The 22,919-nt window shown below is 46.7% G+C and overlaps 1 protein-coding gene across 1 annotated transcript in view; it reads right to left on the bottom strand.

Moving 5' to 3' along the window:
• GNA13 (G protein subunit alpha 13) overlaps positions 1 to 11,541 on the bottom strand; it is a 44,202-nt gene extending 32,661 nt beyond the window's left edge. The window contains exons 1-2 of the mRNA XM_060645615.3: positions 11,070 to 11,541; positions 8,422 to 8,648 (exon numbers count right to left, since the gene is read on the bottom strand). Of these exons, the coding sequence (XP_060501598.1) occupies positions 8,422 to 8,648; positions 11,070 to 11,352 (510 nt within the window). The 5' untranslated portion in view covers positions 11,353 to 11,541. The remainder of the gene's footprint in view (positions 1 to 8,421; positions 8,649 to 11,069) is intronic.
• Positions 11,542 to 22,919: the final 11,378 nt, after the last annotated feature.

Below are 22,919 nucleotides of genomic sequence, written 5' to 3'. Positions count from 1 at the left end.
TTTTAAAAAGCTACTTATGTAAAAGCTACTTATGTAAAAAGCTACTTTATGTGCATGTGGCGTATGAGGAACACCAAGAGCTAATGTTAGTAATATGGCTAATATGAGCCGGGCACTGCGCCAGAGGCTTGGCTTTACATGGATCATCTCACGTAATTTCTGTAACAACTGGTAATAATAGCAGGCCCTCAGATAGTCCCCATTTTACCATTTCAGAAACAGAAAAGGCTGGGGGACTTGTTCAAACTCACACCATCTAGTTCCATGTTTCCCAACCGTAGAGCAGGTGACCGCAGCGAATTTTAAGGTCGTCACATTAAAACCATTTGTAAAAATGTCTTGTAACATGTGAAATGAATAAATCGGTAAATTGGAATATGGTTATTTTCGAATTTGCTTGGAAGATACGTGGAGCAAATACCAACTACACAGGTCTTTTGACTTAGACCTAAAGCCAAAAAAAGTCAACGAAGAGTAATTCCACTCAAGTTTTCTGCATCTATTTTATAATAGTTGGGGAGGAAAAAGTTCATCGACAGCACAGATTTTAAAAATCTTTTTTATTCATTTTGCAAAAAGAAGAAAGCGATTAAGTTGGAAAGATTAAAATAAATAAACAACTACTGTTGCAACAGATTGGTAACTTTAGCCAAGGCCACTGAAGTCCTGACCTCAAAACAGTATTACTATTTCGTTGATAGCTATCAACCCATTCTAATAAAGCTCTGCTAATGTGGATGTTAACAAATTCTCTTGAAAAAAGGCATCTTGCAAAAAAAAACTTTTTTTCACAATGACAAAAGTAAACTCTATCATACAGCTCACACACACACACACACACACACACACACACACAGTACTTTCAAGCAAGGAAATGAAATTAATTGTCAATTTCCAGATATATTCAATTAAAAAAATTGGTAGTTTCTAACTGGAACAAAAACCAACACAAACCACGATCTGGAATGCTCATAAGCAGTATAAAAACTGTGACAGCTACCTAAGAAACACTGCAAAGCTGGGGCGCCTGGGTGGCTCAGCCGGTTGGTTAAGCGGCCGACTTCGGCTCAGGTCACGATCTCACGGTTCGTGAGTTCAAGCCCCGAGTCAGGCTCTGTGCTGACGGCTCAGAGCCTGGAGCCTGTTTCAGATTCTGTGTCTCCCTCTCTCTCTGCCCTTCCCCTGTTCACACTCTGTCTCTGTCTCAAAAATAAATAAACGTTTAAAAAAAAAAAAAAAAAAAAAGAAACACTGCAAAGGAGCTCATGAAATAACAGCACAGGTGTCCCGACAGCCCCTTCTCCACACCAAGTGCAAATCTGGGCAACCATGTGCTGGACACGGGCCCGTTCCCAAATGACAATTTCTTAGAAAAATACATAGCTGCCTTTCACGCTGGTTGCCTCTAGGCTCTCATGTTTCAGGGTACACGTTAAAAGACACGTTCACTGACGGAACATCAGCTGAGGCTCACTAGTACACGTAGTTTTCAAGGATGTGAAGATTCAAACAGCCTTTATCATGATGAGCGGCGGTGGGGATGAACTGTACCGCTAAGTTAGTAACTCTACCATTAAATGTCATCTAAGATTATTACATCATAACTATGACCTAAGTTAATAAAGTAAGAAAGGAATGACACAGGGATATTACGCAAGTTCAGAACGCGGGAACTGTGACTACCAGTGCAACGCTATGTATTCTTTTTTTTATGTTTATTTATTTTTCAGAGAGAGCACGAGCCAGGGAGGGGCAGAGAGAGAGGGGGCAGGGGATCTGAAGCGGGCTCCACGCTGACAGCAGCAAGCCCCATGCGGGGCTCAAACCCACAAACCACGAGATCACGACCTAGTCGAAATCGGATGCTCAACCAACTGAGCCACCCAGGCACCCGATGTATTAATAAAACCTTACACATACTCAAAAGAGAACTTTCTAGGGGAGTGTTAATTATCTGTGTGTATGCGTGTTGGCCAGAGAGGCTGGGAATGGAAGGAAAGAATGCTCCATGGACATCACGCTTGAGTGCTTCACAATGGTTCAGTGCCCAGTGCTGTGGACCGGCAGTCAGCAGATCAGGGCTCCAGGGTCTATACTACCATCTTTTACCAGCTCTGTGAACCAAAGTATCAAGAAACCTCTCGGCATCTAAGTTTTCTAATCTGTGAAATGGAGACAACGGCATGTATTCTATTCCTCTCAGCTTTTTAAAGGATTATATGACAATGTAGCTGAAAGGGCTTTAAAAGGTACAAAGCAATTTTTATAAAACATAAGGTATTAAAAAGTGATATAATTATCAGCCCTTGAATTAATTTTCTGGAGAAAGAAACTGGCACCTGTTTGGGGCTAACAGGACTAGGTACCCCAGCTTGGTGGGGCCTCTGCCTGTCTGCGAAAGACGAAGAGGGAATATTCCATCCAGGAAGCCTTTGGCAATTACGGTTTTCTTCAACTTGAGCTCACAACCCTTTCTCCCGGGTTAAATGTACTGTAGTACGGAATTCTGAAACTCAAGCCTCGTTTTCACAACAAAACGATTTCCTCGCTTCATCCCGTGGTTGTTTAATGAACATTTTCAGAGCAACATAAATTACTATACCACTAGCTTTATTTAGCAATAAAAATAATAGAGAAAGCAGCACAGTATTTTACAATATCCCTTCAGCACCCAGAGCCTAAACATCCCATAGCTAGTTAAGCTATAGATATAAACACGAACACACTGACACAATATATCAAGAGATACGTATCCATGTAAACGCACATGCACACACACTATCTCACAAAATTGTGTTAACATTATAAGCACATGCCAAAGCACCCTCTTTTTTATTTTTTACTTATTTTTAAATGTTTACTTACTTTTTTTCAGAGAGAGCACATGCACACGCAAGTGGGGGAGGGGCAGAGAGCCAGACAGGGAGAGAGAGAATCAATGAGGCTCTGTGCAAGAGCCCGAGGCGGGGCTCGATCCCACAACTGCGAGCTCCCAACCGGAGCCAGTATCGAGAGACGGACACTCACCTGACTGAGCCACCCAGGTGCCCCTTCTTTTTGTTTTTAACGTACAGTCCTGTAACTCTGGGTTTCTAAGATGTGGATCAGATTTCATCTGATCAAATTCACCAAAAAGGAAATTGTATCTACAGAAATCTAAATTTTAAAATCTCTACAGTTTTTTTTTTTTAAATTTTTTTTTTTTCAACGTTTTTTATTTTATTTTTGGGACAGAGAGAGACAGAGCATGAACTGGGTAGGGGCAGAGAGAGAGGGAGACACAGAATCGGAAACAGGCTCCAGGCTCTGAGCCATCAGCCCAGAGCCTGACGCGGGGCTCGAACTCACGGACCGCGAGATCGTGACCTGGCTGAAGTCGGACGCTTAACCGACTGCGCCACCCAGGCGCCCCTTAAAATCTCTACAGTTTTTAATGTTACATATAATCCCTTTGTTACGTATGCTGAGATATTTTACCGTGATCCTAGAATCAGTAGACAATAGGCTTTTTGCAACTTGGAAGTCAAAGTCCTGATTTGAATTTATTCATAAAGGAAAACAGACCAATTGTTTCTCTAACAGACACACGGTATTTTCAACAGACGATGGTAATTGATTCCCTTTTTAAAGCCAACCCAAATTACTGCTAAAGAGTAAACCAGTGCCTCTCACTCTATAGTGTTTCAAATCCATTTTGCCATACAAATAAAGAAATAAGTATTTTAGCCCAAACTGAAGTTCCTCCTTTACTTAGCACTCGGCTGCTCGGCACAGATCGATGCCTGAGGCTAAACAGTTACTCTGTTACACAGACTGACACAAGTTCTTTCCTCACGGATAAACCACCTCATCAGCTCGGAGAAGCGTCACTGTCATGAAGCACAACCTGTACTACTTGGGTAAGAAAGACTAAGTCTAACTGAAGGTACCGTGATTAAAAAAGAAAAGAAAAGAAAAGAAAACAAAAACAACAACAACAAAAAAAAACCCCAGCTTTGGTTTCAGGGATTGCAAAGAAAGACTGGTCATTACAGGAAGTTGTATTAATGCTGACAAGTTAAAGTGTTTATAGAAAGTAGGAAGCTCTAGAATGTCCCTCCCACTCACACTTTCCTGCCCTATATGACCAGTTCCATTAACGGTGTTTCTATTTCTGAGTAAGTCACTGTGTATTAAATATTCAAAACAATTAACTGGCAACGATTCCTGGCCATTTTGTCAGGTTTGCTCCGTATCTGCAGTTCTATCGGCTCCCGGCCAAGCCCTGTCTCCCATCTCTAGTCCTCGAAGTTACCAAATTCCCCGACTACAGTCACACAAGGTGTTCCAGAGGGTATCTCATCTGTACCGCGGCAGGCCCCAGTGAACATACTGCAAGGCACAGCGTCACGAACGTTCGATCCAGTACTAAAGGAGACCGCTTCTGAACGATGTGTTATCCCGTGAGCTCGTTTCTAAGAATTAGGAAGGTACCTTAAGCCAGCACAGCAATGTAAATCTTAGATTTTTCTTCTTCCACAGTAAACTATTTGGCTTACCCATAATGAAACTAACCAGAAAAGGAAATGTTTGCCTTTGGGAGCTTGGGAAAGAAAACATTCGTGTTTGCACCCGAAGTTATTCCTAACAAATGAATGGCTCGCTAAAACCCCAGGCTATGATACCACTACCCCATCCCTTGCTCCAAAGACTGGTTATAAAGCAGTTGTTCATCTGAAGGAAGAAAAAAAAAAAAAAAAAAAAAAAAAAAAAAAAGAGCCATAAAGAGGTTTAAAAACCGTTCCCATTTGTTTTCTGCATTTCAATTTGCATCAATAAATTTAATCACCAATCATTAGTTGAAGCAAGCAAACAAAAAAGGCTACTTTTATTCATCTGCTAACTCTACCCTTTTCCCGATGGTTTACTTTTTCCATCCAAGATTCAAGAATATACATTGTTAAACGTAAAAAGAAAAATTATGGTTTTGTAATACAAGGACTTCCCATCTCCTAGAAAAATTAACAAACTACGTACGGAAATGATTCCTATTTCCCAGAAGAAACTTCATGTGAGATGTTTCTTTTTTTCTACAAGAACCTTATACTTCAGAATGTCTAGAAAATGAGTTAATGACAGTCAGGCCTATGCTAGTGAGTGAGAAAAAGACAAGACGTGCCAAGAGAGCCTCTACTTCAGTGGGAGGACCAAATACAAGTGGCAACGAGTGGAGTACAGGCGACCCAGGGGGGCCAGAAGCAAGCACACGGAGGAGAGAAGACAGGGCAGGGAGCCGCGTTCCAGTCGGGAGGGCTGGACAAAGTCCTGACCCTGAGGCACTGTTCCTCAGGGTGGCCAAGGAGCAAATTCATCCAAATCACGGAGGACTGTCTGCTACAAATAAATACACATCACTGGGTCCCATTCCAGGTTCCTGAATCAGATCCTCCTGTGATGGGAGTCTAGGGCTCTTTTTGTTTTGTTTTGTATTAAACAAGCACTGATGCAAGGGGTCCAGGGACCACATTTAGTCACATTAAAATGTGATTACCATTCTTCTAGGTCAAGGGTAAGAGCTAATGAATAGATACAATAATGAAAAACCCTGACAGACCTTGTACAGACAGCCGAAGCAGCAGAAAATCAGGGTATGTGGAAATCGAGAGGTTACAGGATGTGCGAAGTAGTCTAATGAATATATGGTTGGAATCACAGGTAGGCTAGCTAGTCTTGACTCGAATAAAGAGGCTGAACTCTGTTCTGGACGTAACGGAGAATGAGCATAGGTTTCTGAACCAACCCATGCTATGTCTGAACAAGATTACTTGGGAGTCCAAGCAAGAGGTACCAAGAAATCAGTGTAAAGGAGGAAAGGAGGAAATGGACGCCAGAGATTTTTCAGGGGGTGGAAAAGACAGGACTCAGGGGTTTCTGTGTGTAGAGAAAAGGAATTGAAGAGAACTGTCAGGAAAATCTTCAGTGAGCCAGCTGCCCTCTCAGTGTCCAACGCTACCCCAAGCACCACACAGCCTCCAAAAGTCCAAGAGTCATGAACTCAGGGCAATAACGGGGCACCTTCTATACGCGCCAGGCACCATCAACAACGCCAAGTACACCCAGGAAAAAACTTCCGGTCCTCCGGGAGTTTAAAATTACATCTCTCCCGGGGCACCAGGGTGGCTCAGTCAGTTTAAGCGTCCAACTTCGGCTCAGGTCACGATCTCATGGTTTGTGAGTTCGAGCCCCACGTCAGGCTCCGTGCTGACGGCTCAGAGCCTGGAGCCTGCTTCCGATTCTGGGTCTCCTTCTCTCTCTGCCCCTCCCCCACTTGCACTCTGTCTCTCTCTCTCTCTCAAAAATAAACAAACATTAAAAAAATGTACATCTCTCCCTGGTCCTCTTTTCTTCCGTCCCTACTTTTTAGGAGGAAAAGAAGTATCTCTGGAACTTGTCTCTCCTTGTGCTTGACGCCTTCTTTGCTACAAAGCATCAGCTGGGTCAAGTCACGACCACGTGGGGTCCTGAGCGGTTGTAGGGATTTATTCCGAATGATGGACACTTAGGAATGCTTTCTCAACTAGGACGACATGGCAGTCTTGACACCAAACTGTCAAGATGTAAATGTCCAAATTCAAGCGTCAGTGGAGCCCAACTTCAATTAAATGGGCTTATGGAACTTTCCTACAGAAAACTTAGAGTACAGCTGTTTGTTTATTCATCCAACCAATATGAACCATATGCTTTTAAGATGGATGTTTCTTCCCTGACCAGGAAGGATGAATAACATCCTGAGAAACCTTGGAGAGAAAGTGTGACTTGTCAACAAAATGAATTCAGAAGAAAGGAGAGCAAAGCAGCACTTAAACCGGGAGAGATGGGGACAAGGGACGGGAAAAGGGCGTATGGAGGAACCATCAGCTCTCAAAGAACAAATACTAACCAGGGGGCAAAATTCCGCCACACGTCTGAGAACTGGATGGAGGTCACTTGTCAAGTGAAATTCCCGATTTTCAAAATGTAATGTTGCCAACTCCTCCATTTTAACAAGAGTGTGAGACAGGCTTTGCCTCCCGCTAATGGACAAATTACTGGACAAGACACACACAGTCTTGACGAGAACGACGTGAGACGTACGTCATCCAGTGCTCAGGCTGCACGGAGCCCGTGAGAACCATAATTCAAAGAAAATAAAGATTCAGAATCAGTTTTATAAAAAACTAGCACGAACACATTTCTAGAACTTTGAATAACCAAGCCTGGCTTCTGAGTATGAACTGAAATGGCAAAGACTCCTAGCTGTACATCTTCTTGTAGCCACACCCATAACTGTGGATCACTTTAAGGCCGATGACCTCATCGAACCACTTTCTAAGCAGTTTTACTTTTTAACTGTCACTTTTTTTTTTTTTTATTATATTATGGTAAAACACTTCAAATCTGTACTGCCTCCAAACTGCATACAGTCTAGATTGTTATTCCTGGGATCTCTCCGGTCTTTGGCAAATAAAACTCAGAATACAATCAAAGCATTCACAGTTAAACTGCAAAACACTTGATTTCAATTATTATTTGTGTACCTTTAACCCCAATCAGATCCTTTCTTTTCCACCCTACCTTCAGTGCTGGGTAACAGTTACAAAGTTTTATGATATTCTAAGATTTTTTTGCTTTTTAAAAAGAAACATTTTGGGGGCGCCTGGGTGGCTCAGCCGGTTAAGCATCCAACTCTTGATTTCGGCTCGGGTCATGATCTCACGGTTCGTGAATTCAAATCCCGCATCGGGCTCTGCGCTGACAGGGCAGAACCTGCTTGGGATTCTCTCTCTCCCGCTCCCCCCCACCCCATCCCTCCCCCACTTGTGCTATCTCTCTCAAAATAAACTTAAAAAAAGAAACCTTTTGTAAAAACCTTTAAAAAACACACAGAGAAAGCAGATATATAAAAAGCACAACGACTTAAATGTTATCAAGAACTTTAGTCTCTTTATATGTTTAATTAACCTGTATCATAAAATGAGTACCTTCAAAGTCTAAATGACACATTTGAACAACTCAGTTCAGTTACTGAGCTCTCAGTCCAAGACTAAAAGATCCATTTTTTTAGGAGGATGACTTTCATCGTGGCAACTGAGAGGATATTATTTTCAAAAGGAGACTAAAATGAGGAGAAAATACCCATGAAAATCACTATCATCTTATTTGCGAAAAGAAAAAAGTGACCGATTAAACACCTCTGCGTCACCAACTCTATGGAGTTCAGCTTATTTTTATCTTGCTTAGTCAGAAGCTCATCCATATAGCAACCCAACTTTTCTGAGGCTAAAATTCTAGACGGATACATTTTTGTCGTGGGAGTCAGGGAAAACAGGTGTTATTACAACCAGCTCCCGATAAATGTCACTAAAATAAATCGACAACAACGTAAAAGGACAAATCTCTTACCAGTTGGAATTCTCGACGCCGGTCATAGGCGTTCTGTATGCCGCTGTCTGCCCACAATGCTCGTATAACCGGGAGATACTGTAAAAACACTTGACTTTCCACCATTCCCTGGGCCGCCATGGAGGACCGTGTGTCGAACGCCATCATCTTGTCCCCGTTGACTTGGTTTGAGTCGTCTCCCCACGGGATATGAAGCTTCTCACGCGCGTCCACCAGCACCCGCATACCTTTGTTTAAAAAGAAAGGAAAAGAGGAGCTAGGAGCCACTGCATACTCTCACCGGTGCTATCCCGGTATTACTTTCCGAAACTTCGTAACTACTGCAGGCCTACCTCCTCCAAAAACCCAGACCAACATCAAAACACCCGCAACTCTGCAGAGCTTAAAAAGCCGCTTGTTCACAGTCATAAAATTAGAGCCTGGAAAAGCAAACACTATTCACACAATTGCTCTTTCTGGAGGATCTTAACACGTTCTAATTTATAAGATCACTTTTTACACAGTTTTAATAGAGGGGAGTCACAAGAGAACCAGAGCTGGTGAAGGAAAAAGAAATTATGCTGCAGGCTCTGGAAGCAACCGCGGATTTTCTGAGCCCCTCAACAAGACATTTATGAAATGTCGAGAATCAAACATCATCACTCAGAGTTCCGTTCGTTCCCCAGGCATCCTGCTTTAACCCGACACCCAGTCTTCTAAGAGCACCTTCAAAACTCAAAGACTCCCAAACCAAGCCTCAAATCAGGGTAAGTCACGGGAAAGCCTTCGATTTCCCAAACGGGGAAGAAGAGCAGCTGTGAAAAGTGTATCAAAACAGAGCATTCAACTCGCACCCGTTAATTCAAACCGAGTTATCTCTGATCACTGCACTGTGACCTTTGGTCCATCTATCTTAACAGCCACGGGACTACTCGGGTCACTTGTCCGGATAACTGAAAGCCCGTTTTTGCCGTCCACCTTCTAATCACGCCAACTCAAAAAAAGGAGATGTCCTGTGACTCACTTCATCTCATTGCCAATGTTAGAGTAGGGTCACATCAGGAGCCGGTGCACAAGGACCAGGTGTTTACCTGGCTCGTAATCAGTTACCATGTTGACTCTATTTATTGACATAATTCCAGAAGTTCGGCTGCATCAGGATACAAAGGTACCTTCAATTAAGGACTGGCAAGGCGGAGTCTGCAGCCTTGAAAGAGCCCTCAATTAGCTTTGTGCTAAACATTAAGATGGGACAAATACAACTGTTTTACACAGCTTAGCTGCAGGGGTACCAGGGCTCAGAGCTGACTCCTCTCCCCTCATTGCCCCTTGATCCCCACTCCCGGGGAGAAGTTTTCCTCTCCTCAATCCTGGGAGAAAGAAAAAGAAAAAAAAAAAAAAAAAAAAAAAAGAAACAAAGAAAAAAAGAGTGACTGAGAAGGAGTTGCTTAAGAACTTCCTGAACAACAACAAAAAAAATCCCACTTGAAAAAACACTGCTTGAAAATCTGCTGAAATCTGTAGCAAACTCCGGGACAACTGCTACCCAGATGGGAGTTTCCTGATGCACCTGAACCACCAGGCCCTGTATCTCAAATCTGCCAAAATGCCTTTCATAAAAAGTAGAAAATATTCGATACTAAGAATAAGGAATATAATTGTCGCTGAAATAAGAATCACCTTCTCCAATTCTCCGAAAGTGCAGAAATAAAATTCACTTAAGAGCAAAGTTCAGCTTTAAAAATGCTGTCAAACAGAAGCAGAGTCTATGATCCAAGACGACAGTGATTCACTGACTCAACCTGCACAGGCTTTGCATCACTTTTTAGGCCAAAGATTCTTCATACCGACGCACAGTTTCATTCAAATAGTACAGCAAGAGGTGGAACCCCCCCTCTCCTGCCCCCACTTATTAAGCAAAAAGGAGAGTGGAACGTGTTGCATACTGATTACAGGCAAAACATCCTGCCCCGCCGTGACAATGGGGCGAAAAACCACTGATGCTAATTTTTTCAGACTAACTGCATGGGTTTACTCTTTCCTGATGCCAGCACAGTGCACAGGACTCCCTGAAGTTTCGTATCTTTGCCCCAAAGGGCCCACCAACTGTCACCCTTCGCCCTTGACAAGTCTCAGGCAAAAGTTTCCTTACTGAGACGGTTCCAAAACTCCCTTGCTTAGGAGGCAGCCAAGGAAGCAGGGAATTGGGAGCAGCCCCGACCCCATGTGACTCGGGTCACCCACCCCGGGCGGCGAGGTTGGGCAGGCAGCGCCGGGGCGGGGGATGGGGGAGTGTAGGTCTGGGGCCGGCCCTCGGGTCTTCTGGCCTCGTCCGGTGGAAGACGGGAGCGATCACCCCGCACCTCGAGGCACTTCCCTCTCGGAGGCGAGGCCAGCGGCGAGGCGGGGGTGCAGGGGACCTGCACTCGAACGGCAAAGGGGAAAGCGGGGCGCCCCCGGGCATCCTCTCCCCTGGCGGGTCGAGGGCACCCCGGGCAGGCAGGACCGCCGCCCAGGGTGGGCGCGCCCCCTTCCCGCCCGCCGGGCCGGGTCCTCTGCCCGGGAAGGAGCGAACGAGGGCGGTGCCCGGCCCCGCGCCGGCCGCCTCCGCCCCCCCCCCCCCGCGCCGGCCCGGGCCCGCGATCCCCGCGGCGACCCCCGCTCTGCACCTTTAATCACGTTGCTGTAGATGGTGGGGCGGAACTCCTCGCGCGCGCGCTGGTCGAAGTCCTGCCCGTGGATGATCCGCATCTGCTTCAGGAAGGTGGACTTGCCGCTCTCGCCCGCGCCCAGCAGCAGGATCTTCACGAGCCGCTTCACGTAGGTCTTCTCCCGGGACAGGCATTTGTCGATCTCCTTGGACTTGCGCTGCTGCTCGGCCTCGCCGCTCGTGAGCACGCAGCCGGGGAAGCACACGGACAGCACGGACCGCGACGGCAGGAAGTCCGCCATCTTGCCGCCGCCGCCGCCGCCTCGGCGGGCCCCTCCGGCTCCCTCCACCTCCTCCTCGGGCGGCGGGCGGCTCCTGCTACGAGGCTCGAGGGCGGGGAGCGCTGCGGCGGCCCGAGCGCGCCCGGGGAGGGAGGGAACCAGAGAGGTGACTCGCAGGGCGGGCCGGGCAGGGCAGGGCGGGCCGGAGGAGCCGGGGAGGGAGGGAGGGAGGGAAAGAGGGCGGGGCCAGGAGGGGCGGTGGCCCCCCGGGCGTGCGCGCGCCCGCCGCCTCCCGGGGGGCGCGCACGCACGCACGCACGCACGCACGCCGAGGCCCCTTCCCACCAACCCCGCTCCAACCCGCCGCCTCCAGCCGTGGGCCGGCGAGTCGAGCTCTAGCCCCGGTGCCCGCGGCCGCCGCTCGGCGCGCGCGGGGGTTGGGGTGGGGCTGGGAATGGTCACGTGGTCTCCGGCCAGCCTGGGCGCGCGCTTGGAACCCGACTTTCTGTTTCCCTTTAATTAGCTGCGCCCAATGACTGGCAGGAGGGCCGCTTCCCCGAGCCCGAGCCCGGAGGCAGGAGGCCGGAGACCGGGTCCCAGACCCTGCCCTTTGGGGCTCTCCTACGGCTCTCACTGCTGGGTTACGTGCCCGCCGCCTGCTGTCAAGATTCGCGCGCCTAATTTCGAGGCCACTGGCTGGGGTGCTATTCAGGCCGCAGGCGCGAGTCTGGAAGGTTTTGGGGCCTTTTCTTGAGGTGGTTTCTTTGACATCCTGCTCTCCCAAGCCCGGAATGATACCCACACATCATCAGCCCCCCTCCCCACGCCCCCAACTCTTTTTGGCATTCTCAGACCCCGCAAAAGAGAAGATACTGGAGTTGATGTTAACCTGAGATGTGCGAGGAGGGGTTGCTAATGCCTCATTCGTGCCGCACCGAAGTCAGTGGATGGTAGCTGCAGGAGGGTGAGGTCATGGTGAAAATCCCCCTAAACCGGACACAGTGAAGCAGACTCTTCCCTACAAGGAAGCAGATAAGCTGTCTGTTTGACCTAGGACTGGAGCAAGCAAATTTTAGGTTTCCTGCCAGATTACAGAGGATATGACCAGCCAAGGGACTTTTTTGTGTCCTAACAGCAGATTCAGGCCCGGACACCTGAAAGGGCTGCCAGGGGACAAGCGACAAGTGACAGCTGGGGTGGCAGAGAGACTGTGCAGACAGGACCCCGGAAGCCAGCTTCTTTATTCTCAGTGTTTAGTTTCAAGTGGAAGCAGCCGTTTTGGTCGGTCTCTGTTCTGGGCAGTGCAAAGGTAACGTTCCTTGATTTGGGGCCCTGTGTCTCAGAAGCCACCCTTGTGTTAGGCAGTTGTGGTTAAGAGGTTAGCACTCCGAGAGGCACAGGGCAGGTTTAAATTTAGAAAATCAGTGCCAATCAGTTTGCTGTCCGGTTGGCTTCATGGCTGAGAAGCCTCATGAGTCAGTAAATAGGCTTCAGTAAACATGGCTATAGTAGGACTGTGTCCTGTTGTCCTGGCCAAGCCCACAGGGTGGACAATCTACAATCTACAAAGCAGGATAGGTTCACCTCCAGAATCTATGGATTGATAGAGTCAGAATCACCAGGCGGTGCCTCCCGGCAAAATGTACGGTAAAAGTCTACCCTGGATGGAAAAATCTCTCTAGTCTCCATAGTGTTCAGGAGGCCCTGTTCTCCAACCATGAAGCGGCTGACCTCAGCCCACAACAGGGGAGCAGGTGTGGCCCCCACGCACCATGTCTCTGCGGACTCCAGATGCTGATCTGAACTCATTTGCAAAAACAGGAGGGAAGCCTGGAAGTTAGGTAGTTAACATGTTGCTTTTCTTTTTCCAAAAGTGTGTGCAGCATAATGGAGAAGGGAGGGTGTCTAGGAGTCAGGAAGGTATTCCTGCCCAGCCGGTTCATGTTGTGACATGCAGAGCAGCAGAGAAAGCTATTCAAAGCCCTGCCTGTAGCCCTTGGTTGGCTCAGATCGAGTCTAACTGGCTCTGGTCAGTGTTTCTGAGAGACATCGTTGGGCCTAGCCTGAGGTTTGCCGATAGCGGTCCAACTGCTTCTATTTAATAGTCAAGCCACCTTGAAATTATAAGTGTAAAAATGAGTTCGAGGTTTGGTGGTTCCTCAGAAAGTTAAACACAGAACTGATGTATGAACCAACAATTCTACCTATAGGTCAAAAATAATTGAAAACAGGTATTCAAACAAAAAATTGTGCACCTGTGTTCATGACAGAGCACTGTTCAGAAGAGCCAAAAGAAGAAAACCCGCCCTATATCCATCAATAGATGAGTGGATAGGAGGGCCTGGGTGGCTCAGTCGATTGAGTGGCCGACTTCAGCTCAGGTCATGGTCGCTCGGCTCATGGGTTCGAGCCCCGCATCGGGCTCTGTGTGGACAGCTCAGAGCCTGGAGCCTGCTTTGGATTCTGTGTCTCCTGCTCTCTCTGCCCCTTCCCCACTCATGCTCTCTCTCTCTCTCTCTCAAAAATAAATAAACATTTAAAAAATTTTAAAAAAATAGATGAGTGGATAAACAAAAATGTGGTATATCCATAAAATGGAATTATTCACCCATAAAAGGGAAGGAAATACTGACTGATACATGCTACTACCATATAGATGAACCCTGAAAACATTATGCTAAGTGGAAGAAGCCAGTCACAAAAGGCTGCATATTGTGAGGTTCCATTTATATGAAAAGTCCAGAATAGACAAAGCCATAGAAACAGCAGGTTAATAGTTGCCAGGGGCTAGGAGGAGGGAAGAATGGGGAGTGACTGTTTATGGGTTCAGGGTTTCCTTTGGGGTGATGAAAATGTTTAGGAACTAGGGGCGCCTGGGTGTCTCAGTCGGTTAAGCATCCGACTCAGCTCAGGTCATGCTCTCACGGTTCGTGGGTTTGAGTCCTGCATCCGGCTCTGTGCTTACAGCTCAGAGCCTGGAGCCTGCTTCGGATCCTGTGTCTCCCTCTCTCTCTCTATCCCTCCCCCATTCGTTCTCTCTCTCTCAAAAATAAACAAACATTAAAAAAAAAAAAAGAGGAAGAAAATGTTTAGGAACTACATATTGGTGACAGTTGCAGAACGTTGTGAATGTACTAAATGCCCTGAATTGTATACTTTAGTCAAATGATGCATTTGATGTTATGTGAATTTTATCACAATTAAAAAAAAAAATGAAGTGGGGAAAATAATATTTTCCGTAAAAGAAAAGGCATCATTTAACACTGAGGTACCCACAGTGTCCCACGTTCAATGAACGAACGTGTGATTGTGTTTGTTTTAAAATAACAACGTAAGGTGGGGCGCCTGGGTGGCTCAGTCGGTCGAGCATCCCACTTCAGCTCAGGTCACGATCTCACGGTCCGTGAGTTCGAGCCCCGCATCGGGCTCTGGGCTGATGGCTCGGAGCCTGGAGCCTGCTTCCGATTCTGTGTCTCCCTCTCTCTCTGCCCCTCCCCCATTCATGCTCTGTCTCTCTCTGTCTCAAAAATAAAATAAACATTAAAAAAAATAAAAAAAAAAAAAATAACAGCGTAAGGTATATGTTTGCACCAGAAACAAATCCACTCTAGCAGTTGCTTCGGGTTACATTGTAACGGTATTAATGCTATTTTAATTTCCAGATAGATTGTTCCCTAACTAAAAAAAGAAAATCCAAACTGGCTAAGGGAGTACGGAGTCCTTGGTTAGAACTGAATCTGCTAGATTTCCAGAGGCCCCAGATGTGAATTCCTTGGAAACATATTGCTGCTAGCCACATGCAAACTGCGGATTCTGATGCCCCAGAGGAGCTGTGATAAAATGGTTGATTAGTTGCCATGCTCTATTCTTTCTGCAAACCCAAGGTCTGGTGGCAGTCTTGTGAGATAAACAGTGAAGCTGTGACTAAAAATGTAGAAATCCATTTCCAAATAGCTCTTCGTCTGTGACGTAGTCACTTCAGGAAGGACACGGGCCCTTTCCAGTAATCCTGGCGATGCTTGAAATCAATTACTTGTAACTCTTTTGTTGGAATTGGAAGATAGGCCTCCTATCTTACAGTCACAGCTTTTTTGCAGTGAAAAAAAAAAAAATGGTATTGTTGAGCTCATTTACCTACCCTTCGTGCCAAATAACTTTGGGCTATTTACAAAAATCAGTATTATCCAGAAAGGACAAAAATTTGTCACCCTCAGACATGCACATTCCAAAGAATATGCCAGAGGCTGTAGGAACAATTCCAAAAGAGGAGTTACTTTTTTTTTTTTTTTTTTTTTTTTTTCCAAATGATGAGAAATCTAATTTAAATAAGTGTTTCCCCTGCCCAGGTGACTACTCACCACTTCGGATAGGACAACGCCCGCTTAGGTATGTTTATTTAAAAATCAGTCACATTACTTGATGGTTAAACCTGCGGTTAATTTTCTAATAAGGGTAACAACACAGCGGGCATCCTTGCTACACAAGTCTTCTTTTGCCTCATCAGTGATATACAATAGGTGGATTCTAATCCTTTCTTCCACATAAACACAGGCATGGATTTTTCGGATCTTCCTTTCCGGTCCTAGAAAGGGAAGGGGATTCCCTAGCCCTCCCGCGACACCAATCCCTGCCATGTGTGTAATGTTCTCAAGGCCCCGAAGCACTTTGACCTACTTGTCCTCATTCTCTTCTCTGCTCACAAGAGCCGGACTAGGAACACCCAGTGTCAACCTGCTCCCCTCCTGTCTCACCCTGAGTAGCTGATGGGGAAGAAAAGGTTTGAGGTGACACAACGGAAGCCTCATCCAGCCTGGCCACTTACAGAGCCAGAACGAGGACCACCGCCCCCCCTCCCCCCCGCCCCCCGGCTTTGGACTCTACATCCGGTGCTCTTTCTGATATGCCAAGGTTGCAGTTGTGCCCCGAATGTCCAGCTGGATGAAGTTCAAACTTAAGCAGCTAACTGTGCTTAACCAGGAGGCACCACAGAGTCCCGTAGTTTTTGGTGGTTGGCGGGTCTGTTTTTCCAGCCCCTTTGCAGCTGGCTGTCATCGGGAAGTTCACCAGCTCTTAGGCTGACTCTGGTAAGATGTTCCATACGTTGAACCCAGCCTCTAGTTTGTAAAATGTTCCAGGTGGCTGATGTAGAAATCAGAAAAGAGGAGCCAAGCTTATGGCAATATTTACATGATGCGTAAACCCCAGACGTTCCCTTAATGTGAGTTAGAGATGAGAAGGCACCTTTTTTTTTTTTTTTTTGGCAATGAAATTTGCCTCTCACGTGGAAAGTTTTGTGTGAAACTAGGCATGCAGAGTTGTGTTGCTGGTGGGGTTTTTTGTTGTTGTTGTTATTAATGGAAAACATGACTTTAATTACTGGCTGTACTTTTCTCAGCCTCCGAGAAAGATCCATGAGTTGCTGTGGACCAGCTGTGACCTCACTCGGCTTATCTGAACTCAGAAGCCTGTGCCGTCTTAAAGACACATGCCGGCACCCGTATAAGCCCTTACACCTTGCATAAAGCATCGGATTCATTTACGGGCAGTCTATTTATATGACACTAACAAAAAGCTTTGCCCGTAAATCTGAGATCCTTTCTGAGAAACTCAAAACATTTTGCTCAGTCCCTCCCCTTTATTTTCCCTCAGAGCTTTTTATTTTTAATTTTTTTTAATGTTTTATTTATTTGGAGAGAGAAAGAGAGAGAGACAGTGTGTGTGTGTGTGTGTGTGTGTGTGTGTGTGTGTGAGCAGGGGAGGGGCTGAGAGAGAGAGAGAGAGAGAGACCCAGAATCCGAAGTAGGCCCCAGGCTCTGAGCCCGATATGGGGCTCGAACAAGTGAACTGCGAGATCATGACCGGGGCCTCAACCGACTGAGCCGCCCAGGCACCCCACACCTCAGAGCTTTTTAAAGATGAGGGATCATCTTTATATTTTATTGCCTGTAAAGGGACTGTCCGTTGCCAGAAACAGGTAAGGGCTCTTTCACATTAACTTCTGTTTCTTTAGGGAAGTTTCACGCTGTGAAGCCTCAATTTATTCCTGCGTCTTAAAATCCTCTGCTCCCAATCTGGCCGAAGAAGTTTTCTTTCACTCAGAATGCTGGATTACAGGCTCGGGCCTATTGCTTCCAGGAACCACACTCCTGGCCAGCTGGCTAGCCAGGTCGCATCACACATAGCGGCCTGTAGACCTCGCCTTGGCCTCAGTATAAACGCTAGGTGGGTCAGTTGGTCGAGTTGACCATCAAGCAGTAAGGGCTCACACACAGGGGTACTGAGAAATTAGGTCCGTGTAGCCTTTGTCTGAATGCAGCAGCCTGGCTCACGGAGCCCATAATGTCATCAGCACATCTGTCTCCAAACTCCCGGGTCAGCTGCTAAGGAAAAGCTGGGCTAGCTTATGGTTGGATTCTGGGAAAGGCAGCCAACTGCTGAGTCAGAGTCCTAGCCTGGAAGGGTCTAGAAAAGCTGAAACACAGTCGTCAAGGTCCCTGTCTCTTGCTTTAGGAATTAGCTTTCTCCTGGCTGTGGGAGGGCTATGCCAGGCCTGCCTGGAAGATGAGAGGCAGACGTAAAAGCAAAGGGAAACCGCTCGCCTTGTCAAGCTATTGTCTCCAGTCATTCTGTACTTAACGATGGTTTCCCGTCTTTGCAAATAAACAGAACCGGAAGAAGAAAAAGTCTCTTCAGTAGGGAGGTCATCTGCGTTTCCATCCAAACCACACAAATCGTATCAGATGGTTTGCTCGTCATTTTGCAGCGAATATAGTGTGGGTGCAGGAACTTGGGAAGAACTCAACGTATTCGAGCCTTGCCCTTCGTATCTGTAAAATGGGAGTGTTTGAACATAAAGATTTGTCTTGAGGATTAAATTACAAGATAAATCCACTCCATTTCTGTCCATAAATGAGAGGTTCAATTTTAGACTCTCGGAGGAAGCAAAAACCAAACTTCTTTAACATCGCTTTGAAAGTTTAGCAATATTGTCCTGGTCAGAACGGGCTCCTGATATTTCCCGAGCTCTTCCTTCTGAGTGTAAAGGTATCTCCTCTGCTCAGGTTCATTCATAGCGGCTGATGTGTCCCCCCAACGGATCCCTTTCTCATCAAATGAATTTAACACAACAATGAGAAAATGCATGTATATTAGGGGTTGTCACCCAAATTTGAACTCTCAAGAGGGGACGAGTTTATTACTTTCCATCAATAATGAGAGTATAAGGGATCCGCTCAGAGAGCAGAGTTTCAAGTGGAGATGTTGGCACAGTGAACTAAGAGCATGGGCTTTGTTTTCCAATCTGCAAAGTGGGTATAATCATCTTAGCGTTATATAAGGGGGGAGAGTTATATAAAATGACAGAGCAGGCTTTTAGTCAATGTCGCCATGTTTCCCTGCTGTCAAAGTATTTACTTGACCAATCGATGAACTGGTGTCTATGTCATGAGGGTCATGGATGATGAGGGAAGCCCCATGATCGTGAATGTGGATACCTCTGATCACAAGCCCATGCTCTGGTCACACCCCCATCAGTAGACACCTCTTGGACAGCCCTTGGGCCTCAAGGTGGGCACACCAGTGGTGTAGTCGCCCCTTAGGATAGACCCACTCTCAGGGAAACAGGCTTGGTCTGCTTGGATAAGGTACTTAGGGATTCTAGTTCCCTGGCTTTTTGTCTGGGAGAGGCACAGGCTCTGGGCAGGTCCCTTTGTCTTGCCCTACAAATAGGGACAGCACCAGGAGAGAGCCAAAGCAGGACCCTCTAAGCACAGGTGGAGGTGGGGACTTCTCTTGTCTCGAGCTCAGGGCGGTACTATCTGGGAGGATATAATGAGATCGTATCTAAATTGCCCCCATTTTACAGACATGGGGCCTAAACTAAACCTCAGAAACATTCATCTTCCTGGGCTCTTGAAAGTGTATCCCAATGGAGAAAATGGCTGACATACCGTACTGAAGTCCTTTATGAGCCAGTCCTTGGTTGGGGACTTTTGTGCCCCTCTGGTAGAAGCCTGCTAAATTTCTGGCTCATCACTGCCCTTTCCAAGGCCACCTTGGGCAAGAAGTCAATGAGTGCTTTGTAGAATAGAAGATACATAACGAGTGCGCTTCAGATCAATCCTCAGTTTGTTCCTTCACCTGGGACTCCTGCTAAGGGCCTCAGGGAAAGCACAGTTACCCCCAGGAAGGAAGGGAACTTGCAGCACTGCCCCAGGCAGGGCCTGATGCCCTTAAGGCAACCTCATCCCCTGTAATTTAGGAACTCCTTGCATTTCAGAGGGCCTTGGGGGGTAGGGGGTGGGTAGGTGCTCAGATTTAGAAAGATTGCCTTGGGCGGTTTTCTCCCTCAGCACCACACAGTGTCTCCACTAATGTGTTACAATTAAGGAACTGGGGTTGGGGGCAATTTAACTTCCCCTGGGACCAACATACTTGACCCAATAGACTCACAGGGGAAGACACAATGGGCTCCGATGGAAAATCTGAACGAACTGTAGACCTCCATTTATGTCTTGGGTCCCCCCCAAATTTGCTCCTCCGTGGCCCTATTCTTATTTAACCTCCATAAATAAGGGAGCAAAGAATAATGGTGGGCACTTTCTCGATAGCCAGCTAGGAGGTGTTTCTGAAAAGCCTTCTGTCCAACCCCCCCCCCCCCCCCCCCCGCCCAGGGTAATCCTCTCATGGGATAATAGCATTTTCTTAGGGAGGTGTTTCTCTTTGACAAATTACTGTCCTGGTAAATTTCATACCAGCCATTTCTCTAGCTTGGCCCGCAGTGGTGACAAACACCCGAAGTTCCCCTCGTTTTGGTTTCCAGACTGTCTTCCCTGTCTCCCATCCTTCTTCCCCCCACCTCCTTTTCTTTAGGCTTCCCCTCCTACCCTGCCCGCCCTCCACCTGCCCTCTCCCTTCTTTCTTACTTTTCCCAGCCCTTCCTTCCTGTGTCTCCCTCCTCAGATTGGCGGGAGACAGTACCTGGCCCCCGCGGTCCTACAGATCCTCACATCGCCCATCACAACACAGGTCACGTTGGCTGTAATTGTCTCCCCTCACCTGCCACTCCAGAATGTGGGCCCTTTGAGGCAAGGGACACAGCTAACTTATTTTGCATCTTTCGGCATCTAGCGTGTCATGTCGCAACGGCTCGCTAAATGTATGTAATTCATTTAAATGAGGAGACAGCCACCTGCCTACTTCCGGGTTGCTTTCCTGCATTTCTGAGCGTGGCCAGCTGGATTTGCAGCCCTCCAGGATTGGGGGGATCTAGGCAGGGAGTAGAGAGAACACTTTTGGCTCAGCCCCACTTGGCAGAACTTGCTATACACTGTGCTAACTTGGAATGGTTGGATAAGGTCACCATGTGGGTTACTGAGCGACTCGAAGTAGCTGAAAGGGCTTGCGTGGGGTGGGGTCATTAGGGCACACCGTCACATGACGGACATCAGTCAATCAAGGAACCTGCTCACGGTGGAGCAAACGGGACAGTGGAGTTTGCGTGGGCCACGAAAACTAGAACTCGGGTCGTCCTTCTCCACAGCAAACAACGAGTAGGTGCCCGTGTCCATCAGGTATGAGCTGGGCTCACAAAGAACATCAGCGAGAATTGGGCAGATGTGGGTTCAAATCCCAACTCTGCTCTCTGTCTTGTATCTCTCATCAGTATCCTGGCATATGCCACCTAAACTTTTTGAGCCCCATTTTCCTTATCTGAGAAATGGAGTCAATTATGCCCACACCTCCCTGGGTTGCTGGGAGGATGAATTGTCATGACATACGTAAAGCACATAGCAAAGCGTCTCCCTCCAAAGAGCTGTTTGATCATAGTAGCATTTGCTCTAGGCACTGGGGGTTAAAAGCTATTAAAATGATTTTGTTATAAAAATACAAAGATTTTGAGGGCACCTGAGTGGCTCAGTCAGTTAAGCGTCAGACTCTCGGTTTTGGCTCAGGCCATGATCTATCTCATGGTTTGTGAGATTGAGCCCCACGTTGGGCTCTGTGCTGACAGTCCGGAGACTGCTTGGGATTCTCTCTCTCTCTCTCTCTCTCTCTCTCTCTCTCTGTCCCTCCCCAGCTGGCTCTCCCTCTCCCTCAAAATAAATATATAAAGTTTTTTTAAAAAGTAAATATTGGGGTGCCTGGGCGGCTCAGTGGGTTAAGCATCCAACTTCAGCTCAGGTCAAGCTCTCGCGGTTTGTGAGTTCAAGCCCCTCGCCAGGCTCTGTGCTGACAGCTTGGAGCCCGGAGCCTGCTTCAGATTCTGTGTCTTCCCCTCTCTCTGCCCCGCCCATGCTCATGCTCTGTCTCTCTCTGTCTCTCATATAAACGTTAAAAAAATTTTGTTAAAAAGCAAATATAAAGATTTTTTTTTCATGCAAAGTTGCTTATGCTAACTTTTTTTTAAATTTTTTTTTAATGTTTATTTATTTTTCACAGAGAGAGAGAGAGAGAGAGAGACAGAGAGACAGAGCATGAGCAGGGGAGGGGCAGAGAAAGAGAGAGAGACACAGAATCTGAAACAGGCTCCAGGCTCTGAGCTGTCAGCACAGAGCCCGACGCGGGGCTCGATCTCATGAACCTCGAGACCATGACCTGAGCCAAGTCAGATGCTTAACCAACTGAGCCACCCAGGCGCCCCCTAACTTTTAAATGAAGTATATTGATCATTGCTTCAGGGAGCTAGAGTCTAGAGCATGGTTGTCTCCTAGAAATATAATGCAAGGCACATAATGTAATTTAAAATTTTCTAGTAACCACATTAGAAAAATGGGGGAAAAAAAGTAAAACTGATTTTAACCGTATAGTTTATTAAGCCCAGTATACCCTAAATACCATTTCAATGTGTAATTGATATAAGGATTATTAAAGAGATACCTTACATTCTTCTTTTCTTTCTTTCTCTCTTTCTTTCTTTCTTTCATACAAAGTCTTAAAAACTCAGTGTGCCTTTTATATTCGTGACAACCTCAGCTGAGATGCTGACTTGTCCTCAAAGGTACCTGGTCTGTATTGAGATTTCATAAAATTTATTTATTTATTTTTTTTAATTTTTTTTTTTAACATTCATTTATTTATTTTTTTTTTTTTTTAAATTTTTTTTTTCAACGTTTTTTTTATTTATTTTTGGGACAGAGAGAGACAGAGCATGAACGGGGGAGGGGCAGAGAGAGAGGGAGACACAGAATCGGAAACAGGCTCCAGGCTCTGAGCCATCAGCCCAGAGCCTGATGCGGGGCTCGAACTCACAGACCGCGAGATCGTGACCTGGCTGAAGTCGGACGCTTAACCGACTACGCCACCCAGGCGCCCCATCATTCATTTATTTTTGAGACAGAGAGAGACAGAGCATGAATGGGGGAGGGGCAGAGAGAGAGGGAGACACAATCGGAAGCAGGCTCCAGGCTCCGAGCCATCAGCCCAGAGCCTGACGCGGGGCTCGAACTCACGGACCGCGAGATCGTGACCTGGCTGAAGTCGGACGCTCAACCGACTGCGCCACCCAGGCGCCCCCAGATTTCATAAAATTTAAAGTTGGAAAGGTAGAGGCACAAAACCAAGGTGTTTCAAGCACACTTAGATATTTT

Source organism: Panthera onca, chromosome E1, assembly GCF_046562875.1.
Source record: "Panthera onca isolate mPanOnc1 chromosome E1, mPanOnc1 haplotype 2, whole genome shotgun sequence".
In the NCBI taxonomy this organism is placed as follows: domain Eukaryota; kingdom Metazoa; phylum Chordata; class Mammalia; order Carnivora; family Felidae; genus Panthera; species Panthera onca.
This window is presented reverse-complemented; position numbering and strand designations above follow the sequence as displayed.